Here is a 14,050-nt window from a genome sequence, read left to right as displayed (position 1 = left end):
AAATATTATATATATACACACATAAATATATGTATATACGTATATATTTATATCTAGAATGAGCTTTTCAGATGGCGCTAGTGGTAAAAAACCTGCCTGCCAATGCAGGAGGCATAAGACATGTGGATTCAGTCCCTAGGTTGCGAAGATCCCCTGGAGGAGGACATGACAACCCACTGTGGGCTATGGTCCAGGTGGTCACAAAGAGTCAGACATGAATGAAGCGACTTAGTCCACATGCATGCATATACAGAATATGATCAATCTTAAAAAAAAAGAAAATCTTATCATTGTGATAATATGTTTGAACGTGGAGAGCATTATACCAAGGAAAATAAGCCAGACATAGAGAGACAAATATTACATAATCTTACTAAATGTGGAATCTAAAAAAGTTGAACTTTAAAAAGTAGATCTTAAGTATTTTCACCAAACAGACACACACAAATGGTAACTTTTTTTTTTTTTTTGTTAAGGTGATAGGTGTGCTAGTTAGTTTGATTATGATGATCATCTCACAATGCATACATATATCAAAACATCGATTATATACTTTAAATATATACAATTTTTATTTGTCAATTATACCTCAGTAACCTCAGATATGCAGATGACACCACCCTTATGGCAGAAAGTGAAGAAGAACTAAAGAGCCTCTTGATGAAAGTGAAAGAGGAGAGTGAAAAAGTTGGCTTAAAGCTCAACATTCAGAAAACTAAGATCATGGCATCCGGTCCCATCACTTCCTGGCAAATAGATGGGGAAACAGTGGAAACAGTGGCTGACTTTATTTTTCTGGGCTCCAAAATCACTGCAGATGGTGAATGCAGCCATGAAATTAAAAGATGGTTACTCCTTGGAAGGAAAGTTATGATCAACCTAGACAGCATATTAAAAAGCAGAGACATTACTTTCCCAACAAAGGTCCGTCTAGTCAAGGCTATGGTTTTTCCAGTGATTGTGTATGGATGTGAGAGTTGGACTATAAAGAAAGCTGAGCATGGAAAAATTGATGCTTTTGAAGTGTGGTGTTGGAGAAGACTCTTGAGAGTCCTTTGGACTGCAAGGAGATCCAACCAGTCCATCCTAAAGATCAGTCCTGGGTGTTCATTGGAAGGACTGATGTTGAAGGTGAAACTCCAATACTTTTGCCACCTGATGTGAAGAGCTGACTCATTTGAAAATACCCTGAAGCTGGGAAAGATTGAGGGCAGGAGGAGAAGGGGACGACAGAGGATGAGATGGTTGGATGGCATCACCGACTCAATGGACGTGGGTTTGGGTCGACTCTGGGAGTTGGTGATGGACAGGGAGGCCTGGCATGCTGCGGTTCATGGGGTTGCAAAGAGTTGGACACGACTGAGCGACTGAACTGAACTGAACTGAAACCTAGGATAAAAAGTTCCCTTTTTCCTCTAAAAGTAACAATAGATATACATGGTTGCCATAACTTTTAGATTCCTACTTTGTCAGTATTTTTTTATTATATAAAATTTACCATTTCAACCACTTTCAAGTGTATAGTTCCGTGTACAATTAAGCAAATTCACGATGGTGTATAAGCATCACCAGATTTTAGATTCTTTGGTAAGTGTTTTATGTAGTTTTTTTTCCTGAATTTATTTGCTATCATGGTGTGAAAATGAAACGCTGATTCAGAGTAGTGCATAATACATACAGAAGATATACATAAGAGTGTATAAAAGACTGTATTTTGTAAAAATTTCAAGCACTTTTATTCAATCAACAACTAAACATCGTACCTCTTGGGCTTCGTGAGCTATTAACTGATCCATTAAGAGTCGCCGCCGTCTTTTCTCCCTTTGCTCTCGTGCAAAAGTATCTTCTTCAAGGCGTTTTTGGATTTTTTTAATGTAGTCATCATCTGAATAAGTGTTTAACAAATCGGTGGCTGTCTGGCCTGCTGTATCTAGAGACGTCTTGGATGCACTAAGGACAATAGTTTTTATTTAGATTTTAAAATACAAGTCAATCACCCACCGCTACTTGTGACTACAGGGTAGGACCAGGGGGGATGGCTCCCTTGGGTGCTCTGTTCATTTATTAATACAAGCATTAAAGCAAACATTAGAACTTCAGTGTTCAGCTTAAAATATAACTTATAATGTTATTCAAAAGACAGGGAAACATTATTATGGTATTCAGGGATTAAACAGTCATCAATTCTCATATAGACTGAAGTGTTTTTATGAAAGCAGTTAATTTCATGTTTAACAAAGTAACAATCACACATGTTCTTTCCCAATCTGAGTATACGCAGTTTTATTAAATCAAAGATCAAACCCATTTACATAGTTGAATCAAAATTCTTAAATTATAATTAGTTCTACTTAATAATCACATATTTATGGCACAGATCATATTTTATTATAGTTCATTATTCCTATATTTGCTGCTTCCAGCTGAACTCTGAGCATAGAAGAAAAATATACTATTTTACTTTCCTATGTACCTGTGCCTCACGGTACTGACATGTAGATGATGTTTGCTAAATTTCAAATCATATGCTAAGAAGCACTACACAAGTATAATACAATTTAAAAAAACTACACACTGAAATTCTGGTTATTTTATCAGAGGTGCTCAACCTTTGATTGTATTCTGTCAGCTGAGAGTCATTCAGCAGAAATCACATAGCTAGCAAAGCCTCAGGAAGATCAAAGACAAATTTTAACTCTATTTATTAAGTTCAGTATAATTAATATTCATGACTATTAATTTATGAAATGGATATTAATTTATGGAAATGTAGCATAATTTTTTTAGATCCTTCATCAAAATTCTTATTGTATTTTCACTTAAATGTGACGTTTAAAAGAGTTTGCCTTACATTGAGCATGGGTTAATAGGTCTCTCTCAACGCTGTTTGGCTGCTATCAATATACTTAAGATATTGATTCTCCTTTGTTCATCAATCAGTCTATCCAACCATCCATCCATACACCCATCTTCTGTGTTATGCCAATCAAGGCCTAAAGAAAGTTACATGATATTTTCTTGAATAAATATTCATTTTATGAGATATGGGTTTCTTGAGGGCAATAATTATGTTTACTTTATATGTTTGTTTGCCAAGCCTCCATAGAGTTAATAATTGTATAAGTGTGATTATTAGTGACAGGAACCTTGGCCAAATTCATGTGTGTGTGTATATATTTTAAAAAGCAGTTGTTAGAAGGAAACTAACGTAAATCTGTGAATCCAAATGTCAAATTACAGCAGCCAACAGCCTCAGAAAAGAAACAAAGAACAAAAGAGCGGGTGGCGTTTACTATTTGTCTTAAAAAATAAAGAAATAGTATACGTGGGGGAAAAGCAGCAATGGTTTTTCTTGCATTGCTCTCACTGAGCATTCATTTCATCCTTTCACAAAAGAAACGGTAGACTTTGAAATGACATTCATGAGAAAGTGTTTTGGGAGCAGGCTTTGAAAGGGGCAGCTGCAGAAATTGCTCCTTATGTCACCTTAAAAAATGACTTGAGTGCCTTCTGCCATCAAGTAGTGTGAAATTTCTGGACAAGTCCAGAACATGTTTGATTCTAAGCTAAGGATTCAGAATGAACTAAAGAAGTAGTGGTCAATAACAGGGATTAAGAAAGGCAATATTGTACCATAACTTTTTTGTTTCTTTTAAAGTTTGCTCTAGGCCAGTGTCTCCCAGCATTTTTTATCTAGGGGTCCATCAGAGGAAATGCCCTTTGTGAAGTGTACTGGGAGGGATCTGGAGTCACCGCTGGGGTTGCTCACAATCAGAGGTGACTGGCCCAGGGACTCCAGGGACTCCAGGGGCCCAGGCCCTATCCTTCTGATCTGAGAAGTGAGGGTGTCCGTATCTCATGGGCTCTGGTGGTAAATCTCTGGCAAGACCAAGTGGGGGATTCTGCAGAGAAAGGATTTGAGATAGACACAGCTATTTCCCTCCCTTTTCCTTCAAAACAGAGCCCCAGATTTTTTCAGGGAAACAGCAAACTCAGATGAAGACTACAATTTCTAGTCTCCCATTCTGCTAGATTATGGCCATGTAACTGAATCCTGGCCAACAAGGTATAAGCAGAAATGTTATGTAGGCATTCTGGGAAAGCTGGTATAAAGAACTATTTTAGATTGGAGATACCCACTTTATGCCTGGGGCTTCCCAGGTGGTGCCAGTGGTAAAGAACCCACCTGCCAATGCAAGAAACATAATGAGATGTGGGTTCAATCCCTAGTCAGAAAGATCCCCTGGAGGAGGACATGGCCACCCGATCCAGTATTCTTGCCTGGAGAATCCCATGGACAGAGGAGCCTGGTGGGGTGCAGTCCATGGGGTTGCAAAGAGTCCGACATGACTGAAGCGACTTAGCATGCAGTTTTTGCCTATCCTCCTTCCTGATATTGGAACATGGGCCAAATGTTCAGGGGCCTAGAAGCTAATTTACATTGTGAATGTAACTCTAAAGACAAAAGCTACCTTTCAGGACAGTGGAATGAAAGGGAAGATTCAGTCCTTGATAACCTTGGGGCAACAACACATACCCTTGGGTGCTTACATTCTGATTTCTGTTACAAGGAAGAGAATACACCCATCTAATTCAACCCCTCTGGTTTCCAGGTTTCAAAGCTACCTGAGAGGTCTAAAATCAGAGCAGGCTGGGAAGGCAGTGAAGATCAGAGTGAATGCTTGTGCGGGTGTGATCCTTCAAATATTTAACTACTGACGTGGTGATGACACTAATTAATCCAAATAGATGCTGATGTAGGGAGTGGAAGATGCTAGCATGCTTGGTGTTAATCCTGGTTGTTAACTGTGTGGAAATCAAGGGATCCCAAGAAAGGGGTGGAAGGTAGAGCTACAGAGAATGCCATTCACTAAAAGTATTTCAATATTTTAAGATGGTCATTTTGGTAGACACCATCCGTTTGTCACTCCAGAGCATGAGCCTGGTGAGATGAGTGAAAGAGTTGAAAGAAATGGAGTGGTTTCACGGGCCAAGGTCAGGGAGGGCGTGGTGGGGTTCAGGTGGCCGCTGCAGGGGAGAGTAGGCTTGGGCTGAGGTTGTTTTAGGCATCAGGGAAGCAGAGATAAGCATGAGCAAGGCTTAGAGTAGGGCACAAGGAGTTCCCGCAGAAGGAAGGAGGAAAGGCAGTTAACACATACATTCTTCATTCTGCTTCATTTCCATTCACACCTGACTTCCTCGCCATTTCTTCTTGCAGCTTAATCTTATTCTACTTCATTTGATTCTATTCCCTTTCCTCAGAAATGTTAATATGGAACATTAATATGAAGTATATAATTTGTGTCTATTTTCCTTCCTTAACAGAGATTTATTTCCTATCCTATAAAATGTAAATGAGTAGACTTCGGATAGTTTCCATGAAAAAATGCAGAATTCAAGCTGCTTGTATATGTGCAGCCCCTCATTAATTGTGTTCTATGAGTCAGCGACCCCTGATAGGAAACAAACGGGGAGATGATCTTTATCTTTAGGCAAAAGAAGCCCATTAACCAGGAGCTTTCTGTAAAGAACCCACTGAACCCTCTTAGTGACAGTTAGTCAACACTCATTCAGCAGTCCTTTACTGCTGGTCCCTGTGCTAAATGCTGAGGATGCAAGGGGAGAGCAATTAGAGTCTAATAAAGTCAGTGCAGTGACAAATGCAAATGAATAGTAACTTGAAAAAATGTTAGCGAATGTTTAAATAGTATGCGTGATAAATATAGCATAGAAAAAAAAATTAACCTCACAAATCATAATAGCCACTTACCTTCTTGATATTTACAAAATTGTTAATGAACAACTAATCTGAATTTTATCTCATTTATCTTCCTTAATATACTCTCTCAATGAAGACTCTACAAAGTGAAAACATCCTTGGAATAGCTATTTCAGGCAAACTGTTTCTAAATATTCAAAAGTTAAAGTAAAATGAACATTTTAAAAGAAAAATCAAGTTTTTGATTATTAGAATAATTTTATCTCACCTTTCTTTTGCCTGGAGATCCTTTTTTATTAATGCTTCAAACTTCTTAATTTCATTGGCCACATCCTTTAAAGAAAATTCATCATCAATTTTTTACCTCTAAATATATTGAAACTTTTTCATTTATCACTTTCATTTAAATTTGTAAAAGTGATATGTACTAATAATTCAAGCTAGTTAGGATTTCTAAATATTCTAGAATATTCTTCTATTCCAATTTGTTACTTTCAGTGTAGGCTAAAAGTACCTAAAAGGTGAAAAATTGCCTAATCTTAATAATTCAGTTCACAATGCTAACTCTGAAAGTACATCAAAAGGCATTTAATAAGAAAAAATATTATAAAAAAGTTAGGATATGCATTTTTAATTACAATTATTTTAAATGAGAATAACTCCGGGAGTTGGTGATGGACAGGGAGGCCTGGCGTGCTGCGGTTCATGGGGTCGCAGAGTCAGACACGACTGAACAACTGAACTGAACTGAAGCATTTTTTAGATATAAATATTTCTTCAAAAATTATCTTGGGTGTTTTAAACATTTCTTGTGCACTCATATATACTATTAATTTGCTGTTGGAAAATTAATTTTAGCTGATCTGCCTACTGTAAATCCTTTTTCATAAACTTTAATCAACTCAAGGAAACAAAAGAATTAAATTTTTTAATATAAATTTATTTGTTTTAACTGGAGGCTAATTACTTTACAATGTTGTAGTGGTTCTGCCATACATTGACATGAATCTGCCATGGGTGTACATGTGTTCCCCATCCTGAATATTTTTACTAAAATGGGGTCAGAAAAAAGCCTCTGTGGGTAATATTTTTAGACTCTAATTATAGGATTTTAATATTAAAAATTAAGTGTGAATTAAAATAAAATGCAATGGATTTAGATATCAGAGTGACCTGCCAACTTGCTTTATCAGCATTGTGAACTTGGGTAAAACACGTCATTTTTCTGAACCTGTTTCCTTATCCAAAAAATGGGCAAAGCAATACCCTACTTAGCGAGTTGTTTACAAATTACAGACAATGTGAAATGCCCAACCCACAGCCTCACATATAGCAGATGATGAATAAATGGTAGCTGTTTTCTTAAGTTAAAGGGGAGAATATCACTAACATTCATTATAGCAGCATGAAGTGTAGATTCCAGGAATTAGTATCAAAATGCACAGATAGTACTGCTCCCCTGTGGAATCTAATGAGATCGTATCCTATAGGAATGACTGATAAGTGTTAAGTAATATGATATATTTATCAATAGTATATCTTAAATCTAAATATAATGAGAGCAAGCAAATTGCTTAACATTTCTAGGATTCATAGAAAGACAGTGCAACATGGGGAGGAAGTATCGGGGAAAAGCAAATAGTAGGAATGGCACATAGATGGTATTTGGGGTACCTGGACTGGCCCCTGTTGTATGCATGGGTGTCATGACCCATCACAACAGCACTCACCCTGGCACAGTTTGCTCATGATCACAGAATCCACCACACAAGAGTCCACAAAGGTATTCTCATTTAACAGCAGTTTGTCATCCATATCCTAAAGCTATATTCTCTGTTTCTAAACAAATAATGGAATAAAATGGATTGGACATGCATGTAGTACATGTGTTTTAAATGAGAAGGGACAATGCCAGAGGTAATTTGAAAAGGAAGTAGGAAGTTCAGGGAAGTTTCTCTCTTAGGGAAAGATCATCCTTTCATTAAGATAAACACAACACAATGTTAAAGGACTATCACTTACCTCTGCCTCTTTTTTCTTTTTCATTAATTTTTGGGCGTCAAGTGTTTTCAGAGTACGATCTGATGCGGGTTTAGGAATCTGTATGATAGCTGCTTGGATTTTGGCCATGATTTCATTTTGTCGTCTTCTGCTCAAGCGTTGCTAAATATTCCATATATGTATAAGTTTAGTTATTCAGTTTATCAGAATAATACGCAATGTAATACACTCACAGGTACACAGATATGTAAATTTTCCATTCAAATTTTCTAAACTCAGCACTAACTGATGGACTAGGTAATATTAGGAAGGAAGTATCAATATAACTAATTTTGAAAAGTATAATATTGAAACACAATTTGGGAGTCCCTAAATTATGCAGATTGAATGTGTCTATTTTCATTATAGGTGGTGATACTAAAAAGCTAATAAAGGCATCCCCAATATGAAAAATGAATGTAATTCTTTCCCAGTTCCACCTTCATGACCTGCCTAATCATGGGAAGAAAAAATTAAATCTGGGACATGGTATCTAGGAGGGCTCCCAACATCACTAATTATTAGAGAAATGCAAATCAAAACTACAATGAAGTATCACCTCACAACAGTCAGAAGGACCATAACCAAAAACTCTTAAAACAATAAATGCTGGAAAGGGTGTGGAGAAAAGGAAACCTTCTTACACAGTTGGTGGGAATGAAAATTGGTACAGCCACTATGGAGAACAAAATGGAGGTTCCTTAAAATACTAAAACAGGACTACCATATGACACAGCAATCCTACTACTGGGCATGTACCCAGAGAAACCATGAACTCCAGTGCTCACTGCAGCACTATTTACAATAGCCAGTACATGGAAGCACACAATGTCCATCAACAAAGGCATGGACAAAGAAGATGTGTTATGTATCAATATATACAATGAAATATTACTCAGTCATAAAAAAGAACAAAATTGGGTCATCTGCAGAGACTTAAATGGACCCGGAGACTGTCATACAGAGTGAAGTAAGTCAGAAGGAAAAAAAATGTTATGTATTAATGCATATATGTGGAATCTTGAAAAATGGTAAGATGATCTTATTTGCAAAGCAGAAATAGACACAGGGGCGTTGAGAACCAACATATGAATGAATTGAGAGACTGCAGTTGACATATATACACTACTATGAACCTACTGTACAGCACACAGAACTCTACTTGGTGCTTTGTGGTGATCTAAATGGGAAGGAAATCCAAAAAAGAGGGAAGATATTTATATGTGTGGCTGATTCACTGGCTGGACAGCAGAGACTGACACAGCAGTGTAAAGCAACTATATTTCAATTAAAAATAATAATCAAAGGACATTTAATGAGTATTTTCAATGTTCAAAGCATTGTACTAGGCAAATTTTTCAAACTGGAGGAACTAAAACTCTTGTGAGGTCATATGACAGGTAAATAATGAAAGTCAATAATATCAGCAAGAGGTGGTTAACACCAAAAAGTGAGAATTATCTGTGCCCTAGGAGTTCCCCAGAAAGAGTCTATGTGTACTGGGAAGGTTGCAGAGTAGATGGAGGGAAGTTTAGGGGAAGAGGAGAGAGGAGAATGGTGAGCGTGGGTAGGAGAGAGGGAAGAGCAGAAATAAATGAGTCCTATTCAATGACAGGCTGCCAGTGTAATAACAGAAGACAATGCTGAGGGTTATGAAAAGTTACCGAAAGGTTGACAGTGTTTAGTGAAAAAATTTAAATGCTGGTCAAATCAAGGGACAAGATATTTGTAGAGGAGCTTCCTGGGTGACTCTGATGGTAAAGAATCTGCCTGCAATGCAGGAGATCTAGGTTCAATCCCTGGGTCGAGAAGCTCCTCTGGAGAAGGAAATGGCAACCCACTCCAGTATTCTTGCCTGGAGAATTCTACGGACAGAAGAGCTTGGCAGGCTACAGTCCATGGGGTTGCAAAGAGTTGGACAAAACTGAGCAACTAACACAACACAACGTATTTGTAGAATAGCAGGTTTCTGAGAAGAAGCAGCCAACAAAAGTGCAATTGAGGGCAGATTCTCCTAGCAGTTGATTAAACTTTAGGAGACAAGCCTGAAGAGCAGAGATTCATTCATAGGTTGCAGCAGGAGATCTGAGTGGATTTGACAGGGGTTTAGAAGAAAAAGAGCAGGCCTAAGAAGCACAAGGAATTAGGAACAAACAGAATTTGATAAGTTACTGGAGCTTAGTGGAGAGGATGGAGGGAGGCATCAAAAATGAATAAATGGAAAGAAAAGATAAAACCTGAATAGGGCCAATAACATAATCAGGGACATACATACTCTAAGGGGCTTCTTTGAAAATGCAATATCATTGCCCTGTCTGTTCAGCAAGCTTTTACATTCTGATATGTTTATAATTTTTCTTTATGTACTTACATCTCTAAAAGCCTCGCTTTTCATGTTTTGAACTTTTGTGCTCATCAGGGGCTGTACGGTTGGCATTTCCACTCCAGTCTGAACACCTTTCTTTTTCCTCTGGAGGGCAATGTACAGCTGATATAAGAGTTTCGTGGCAGCCCCAGGTTTCTCTGTGATGATATTGTGGGCCACATTCTGATCAAATTGCACACCCAAAAGGTGAAGGGTGGGCTCCAAGCGAGAAAAATTGTTAAGTTTGGCACTTGAAATCCTAGGCATTAAAATATTTCACATAATAAGACATTGAACTAAAGGCAAACAACAAATATCAGAGGATTTTCATAACCAAATACCATGTTCTTTTAAATGTATCAATCCTCGCAAAAACCACTTAATCCTCTAGACAAGTTGAGATATTGTCTATTGCCCTAGCTCCATGCATTTATTTCTCTTGAATGGCTAAACTAAAACTCATTAATTTCATATACTCTTCTACTTAGATACTAGAATTTCTACAGGAAGTCAGTACAAAAACATATCTAAATGCCTTCTTCAAAATGGAAAAACTAAACTATAGTTTTCAAAAATATTTTACTCAGAAGACAAAACTGCACTTTAAATATCCATTTCTTTAATTGGTATAACCTGAAAATAACTTTATTTTCAGTGATGACTCTCACCATTATCTTCTCAGGCATTGTCAGAAATAGCTAAACAATATTAGCCATACAACTAGATGAGTCATAAGATCATTACTGTACAGTTTATATCACTTCTTCAAAAATCACTAAAGACTTTTTGAAATATATGTATTGTTGAATCATCTATTATCAAATGAGGCTCACATTTTAGAAGAACTCATTAATCCATTATTAATTTACTCTCTCAACTATACCAGTAACTTATTTATTTAATAAATGTTTATAAAATTATTAAGGTCTTACAAAGATGAATAAGACACCCTGCCCTTTAGCAGTTCATAGCAGGAAAACAGGTGTAATAAGTAGTGATAAACTGATGCAACTGTTGCAATAAAGGTCTCAAATGACCAAGGGCCATCAATAAGCCTATGAGTACAGCAGCAGAATAAAAGCAAAAAGATGTTAGATGCATTTTCAACTTTTGTGCCTCTCTTATGTTCAAACTGGATGCAAATGTCAATTTTATCCACTGGCCCATTTTCTCTTTACTTTAACTTTCAAACATCAGTAACATTCTTTGATGGAAAAAAATATACTGAATATACTTGAATATAAGTCAAAGTCCCATCTTCTCCCTGAAAAAAGAGGATACCTTACAGAGGGAGTTGGCAGAATTTCTAATATTATATGGTTACTCACTCAATAACTTAATTTTAGACTATAAAACTATTTGGGGAAGATACAATGACCTCTATTGAATTTTCAGAAGCTGAAAGAGATCACTTAGCACTTAAAGTTTTTAAATTTTATTTTATTTTTAATTGGAGGATAATAGCTTTACAATATTGTGATGGTATCTGCCATACATGAACAAGAATCAGCCATAGGTATACATATGTCCTTTCCCTCTAAAACCTCCCTCCCACCTCCCTCTGTATCCCAGCCCTCTAGGCTGTCACAGAGCACCGACTTCGGGTTCCCTGTATAATACAGCAAATTCTTACTGGCTATCCACTTTACATATGGTAATGTATATACTTCAACGCTACTGTTTCAGATTATCTCACCTTCTCTCTCCCCCACTATGTCCAAAAGTGTTCTCTATGTCTGCATCTCCATTGCTGCTCTGTAGATAGGTTCATCAGTATCTTTCTAGATTCTGTGCATGCGCACATGTGTGTGTGTGTGTCTGTTAGTTGCTCAGTTATGTCCAACTCTTTGCAACCTCATGGACTGTAGGCCACCACGCTTCTCTCTCCATGGAACTCTCCAGGCAAGAATACTGGAGTAGGCTTCCATTCCCTTCTCCAGGTCTAGATTCCATATATATGCATTAATATATGATATTTGCCTTTCTATTTCTGCCTTACTTCACTTTGTATCCCTGGTGAAGGAACTAGCAACTCACTCCAGTATTCTTGCTTGGAGAATACCACGGACAGAGGAGCCTGGCGGGCTACAGTCCAAGGGATCTCAAGAGTCAGACACAACTTAGCAACTAAACCACCGTTCTGTATAACAGGCCCTAAGTTCATCCACCTCATTAGAATTGACTCAAATGTATTCCTTTCTATAGCTGGGTAATATTCCATTATATGTATGTATCACAACTTATTTATCCATTCATCTGTCAACAGACATCTAGGTTGCTTGCATGTTCTAGCTATTGTAAATAGCACTTAACACAAACTTTATATACTGTCATACTGTTTCTAGTATATTATTTCTCAAGAGATAGCTCTCAAGCAGTGATTCTAAACTTTTTTTTATGAGAGCTATGAAACCTTTTCCCCAGAGAAGAAAACACACATCCGTGCATATACACAAAATGTATATGCACTTTTGGGGTATTTGTCAATCTTCCAAAAACCTAGCCTAAAAGTTCCTACTAACTGCAAGGGAGGTGGGGTTGGGAAAATAAAGGAATGATTTATAAATAAAGAAGTCAATGTCACATGAAGGCCAAAGCAACAAACATATTGACAGAAGACACTGAATTCCTTTTCCAGTCATGCGGTGTAAGTCAGTGTCCTATTTCCTCTATTTGGTCAAGTATACTTAGCATGGCATGCCACATTGGCCAAACTTTGAATAAAGTATTTTAAATAGATAAAAGATAAACAGATCTTAGAGGGAATGAGAAGAGATAAGGAATGCTACAAGGCAATCTTATCAACCACAAAAGTAAAACATTTTTTTAGGTCTTCTCGTGTCATGTCCAGTGTTGCAATTTGTTCCCCCACAAATGACCTACAGTTTGAAATAACAAGCATTGGCCTAAAATGATTAGGGTGCTACCTAGACCATGTTTTGAAGAGTCTGATTGTGAAAGAGGATGGCCAGGTCAATGAATTGTGTCCACATTCCTTGGATGGGCACCTGACACCCACTTTTGATCTTTCAACACAGTTCATCTTTTCACGTCCTTCTCATCTTCAGAGTTGCTATGTTTTCTCTACTACATTTATTTGCAAAGATGTGGCCCGAGGGACAACTTTCCGAGGTTTTGCCTACGACATAACCTTAGGCTTCAGAGGTCAGAGGCACCATAATTTGGGAGGGAAAATCCAAAAGCAAACACTATTCATTTGCAAATTTTATCAAAATTTAGCCCTGTGCCCAGTGAAAGTAAAGCACACTACCCTTCCTTTATTTGTTTTACACAACCTCCAGAAGGCAGTGTAGCCTGCTAACACTAGGGTTCAGTGACATGGTAGGCTTCAAAATGGCTTTTATGGTCTGGCTAAAGTGTCCAGGTACTTCTTTCTGGAAGTTTTTAATAATATATATTCTAAATATCCAACCAAAATTTTGGGAATATAACTGGCATGTAAATGGATGGAAGCCCACTCTTGTTATAATATATACTCAATCAGTATACCATGATAATCAACAGTTGTTTTTAAACTGAGAGAAGCCACTGGGACATTTTTGCTCTGGAGACAGAGCACATGATGTAAATGATGACCCTTGAGGGGATAAGGAATGTGCTCTGGGAAAAGCCTCCTCCCTTTCTACCTGCAGTCCTTATCTGCCAAGGGATTACCTCCTTGCTGTCTTGTGAGGGAATACAACTCAAAAGGTCATCAGAATTGGGATATCCATGCTCCTTTACTTTTTATTTTTTTAACTAATCTGCTCATTTCTCACCCTCTGAGTTGGATTACAGAGATCCTAAAACAGAATTCTTTCAGTTAGATGAGTTATTCTTAGGATGAAGTAATCCCCAAAGCAAGTTAACTTCAAGTTATGTGCAATGCAGATTTAGTTTACTGTTTACATTTTAGACTAAAGAAA

The 14,050-nt window shown here is 37.3% G+C and overlaps 1 protein-coding gene across 2 annotated transcripts in view; it reads right to left on the bottom strand.

The window, feature by feature from the left end:
- Positions 1-14,050, bottom strand: part of SPEF2 (sperm flagellar 2) — a 90,753-nt gene that overhangs the window by 61,514 nt on the left and 15,189 nt on the right. For both annotated transcript variants that reach the window (XM_065905418.1, XM_065905419.1), the window contains exons 3-6: positions 10,131-10,383; positions 7,742-7,882; positions 5,988-6,052; positions 1,764-1,950 (exon numbers count right to left, since the gene is read on the bottom strand). In XM_065905418.1, coding sequence (XP_065761490.1) covers positions 1,764-1,950; positions 5,988-6,052; positions 7,742-7,882; positions 10,131-10,383 — 646 coding nt within the window. The remainder of the gene's footprint in view (positions 1-1,763; positions 1,951-5,987; positions 6,053-7,741; positions 7,883-10,130; positions 10,384-14,050) is intronic.

This window comes from Muntiacus reevesi, chromosome 14 (genome assembly GCF_963930625.1).
Source record: "Muntiacus reevesi chromosome 14, mMunRee1.1, whole genome shotgun sequence".
Classification (NCBI taxonomy): domain Eukaryota; kingdom Metazoa; phylum Chordata; class Mammalia; order Artiodactyla; family Cervidae; genus Muntiacus; species Muntiacus reevesi.
The sequence above is the reverse complement of the archived record's forward strand: the minus strand, read 5'-3'. Positions and strand labels throughout refer to the sequence as shown.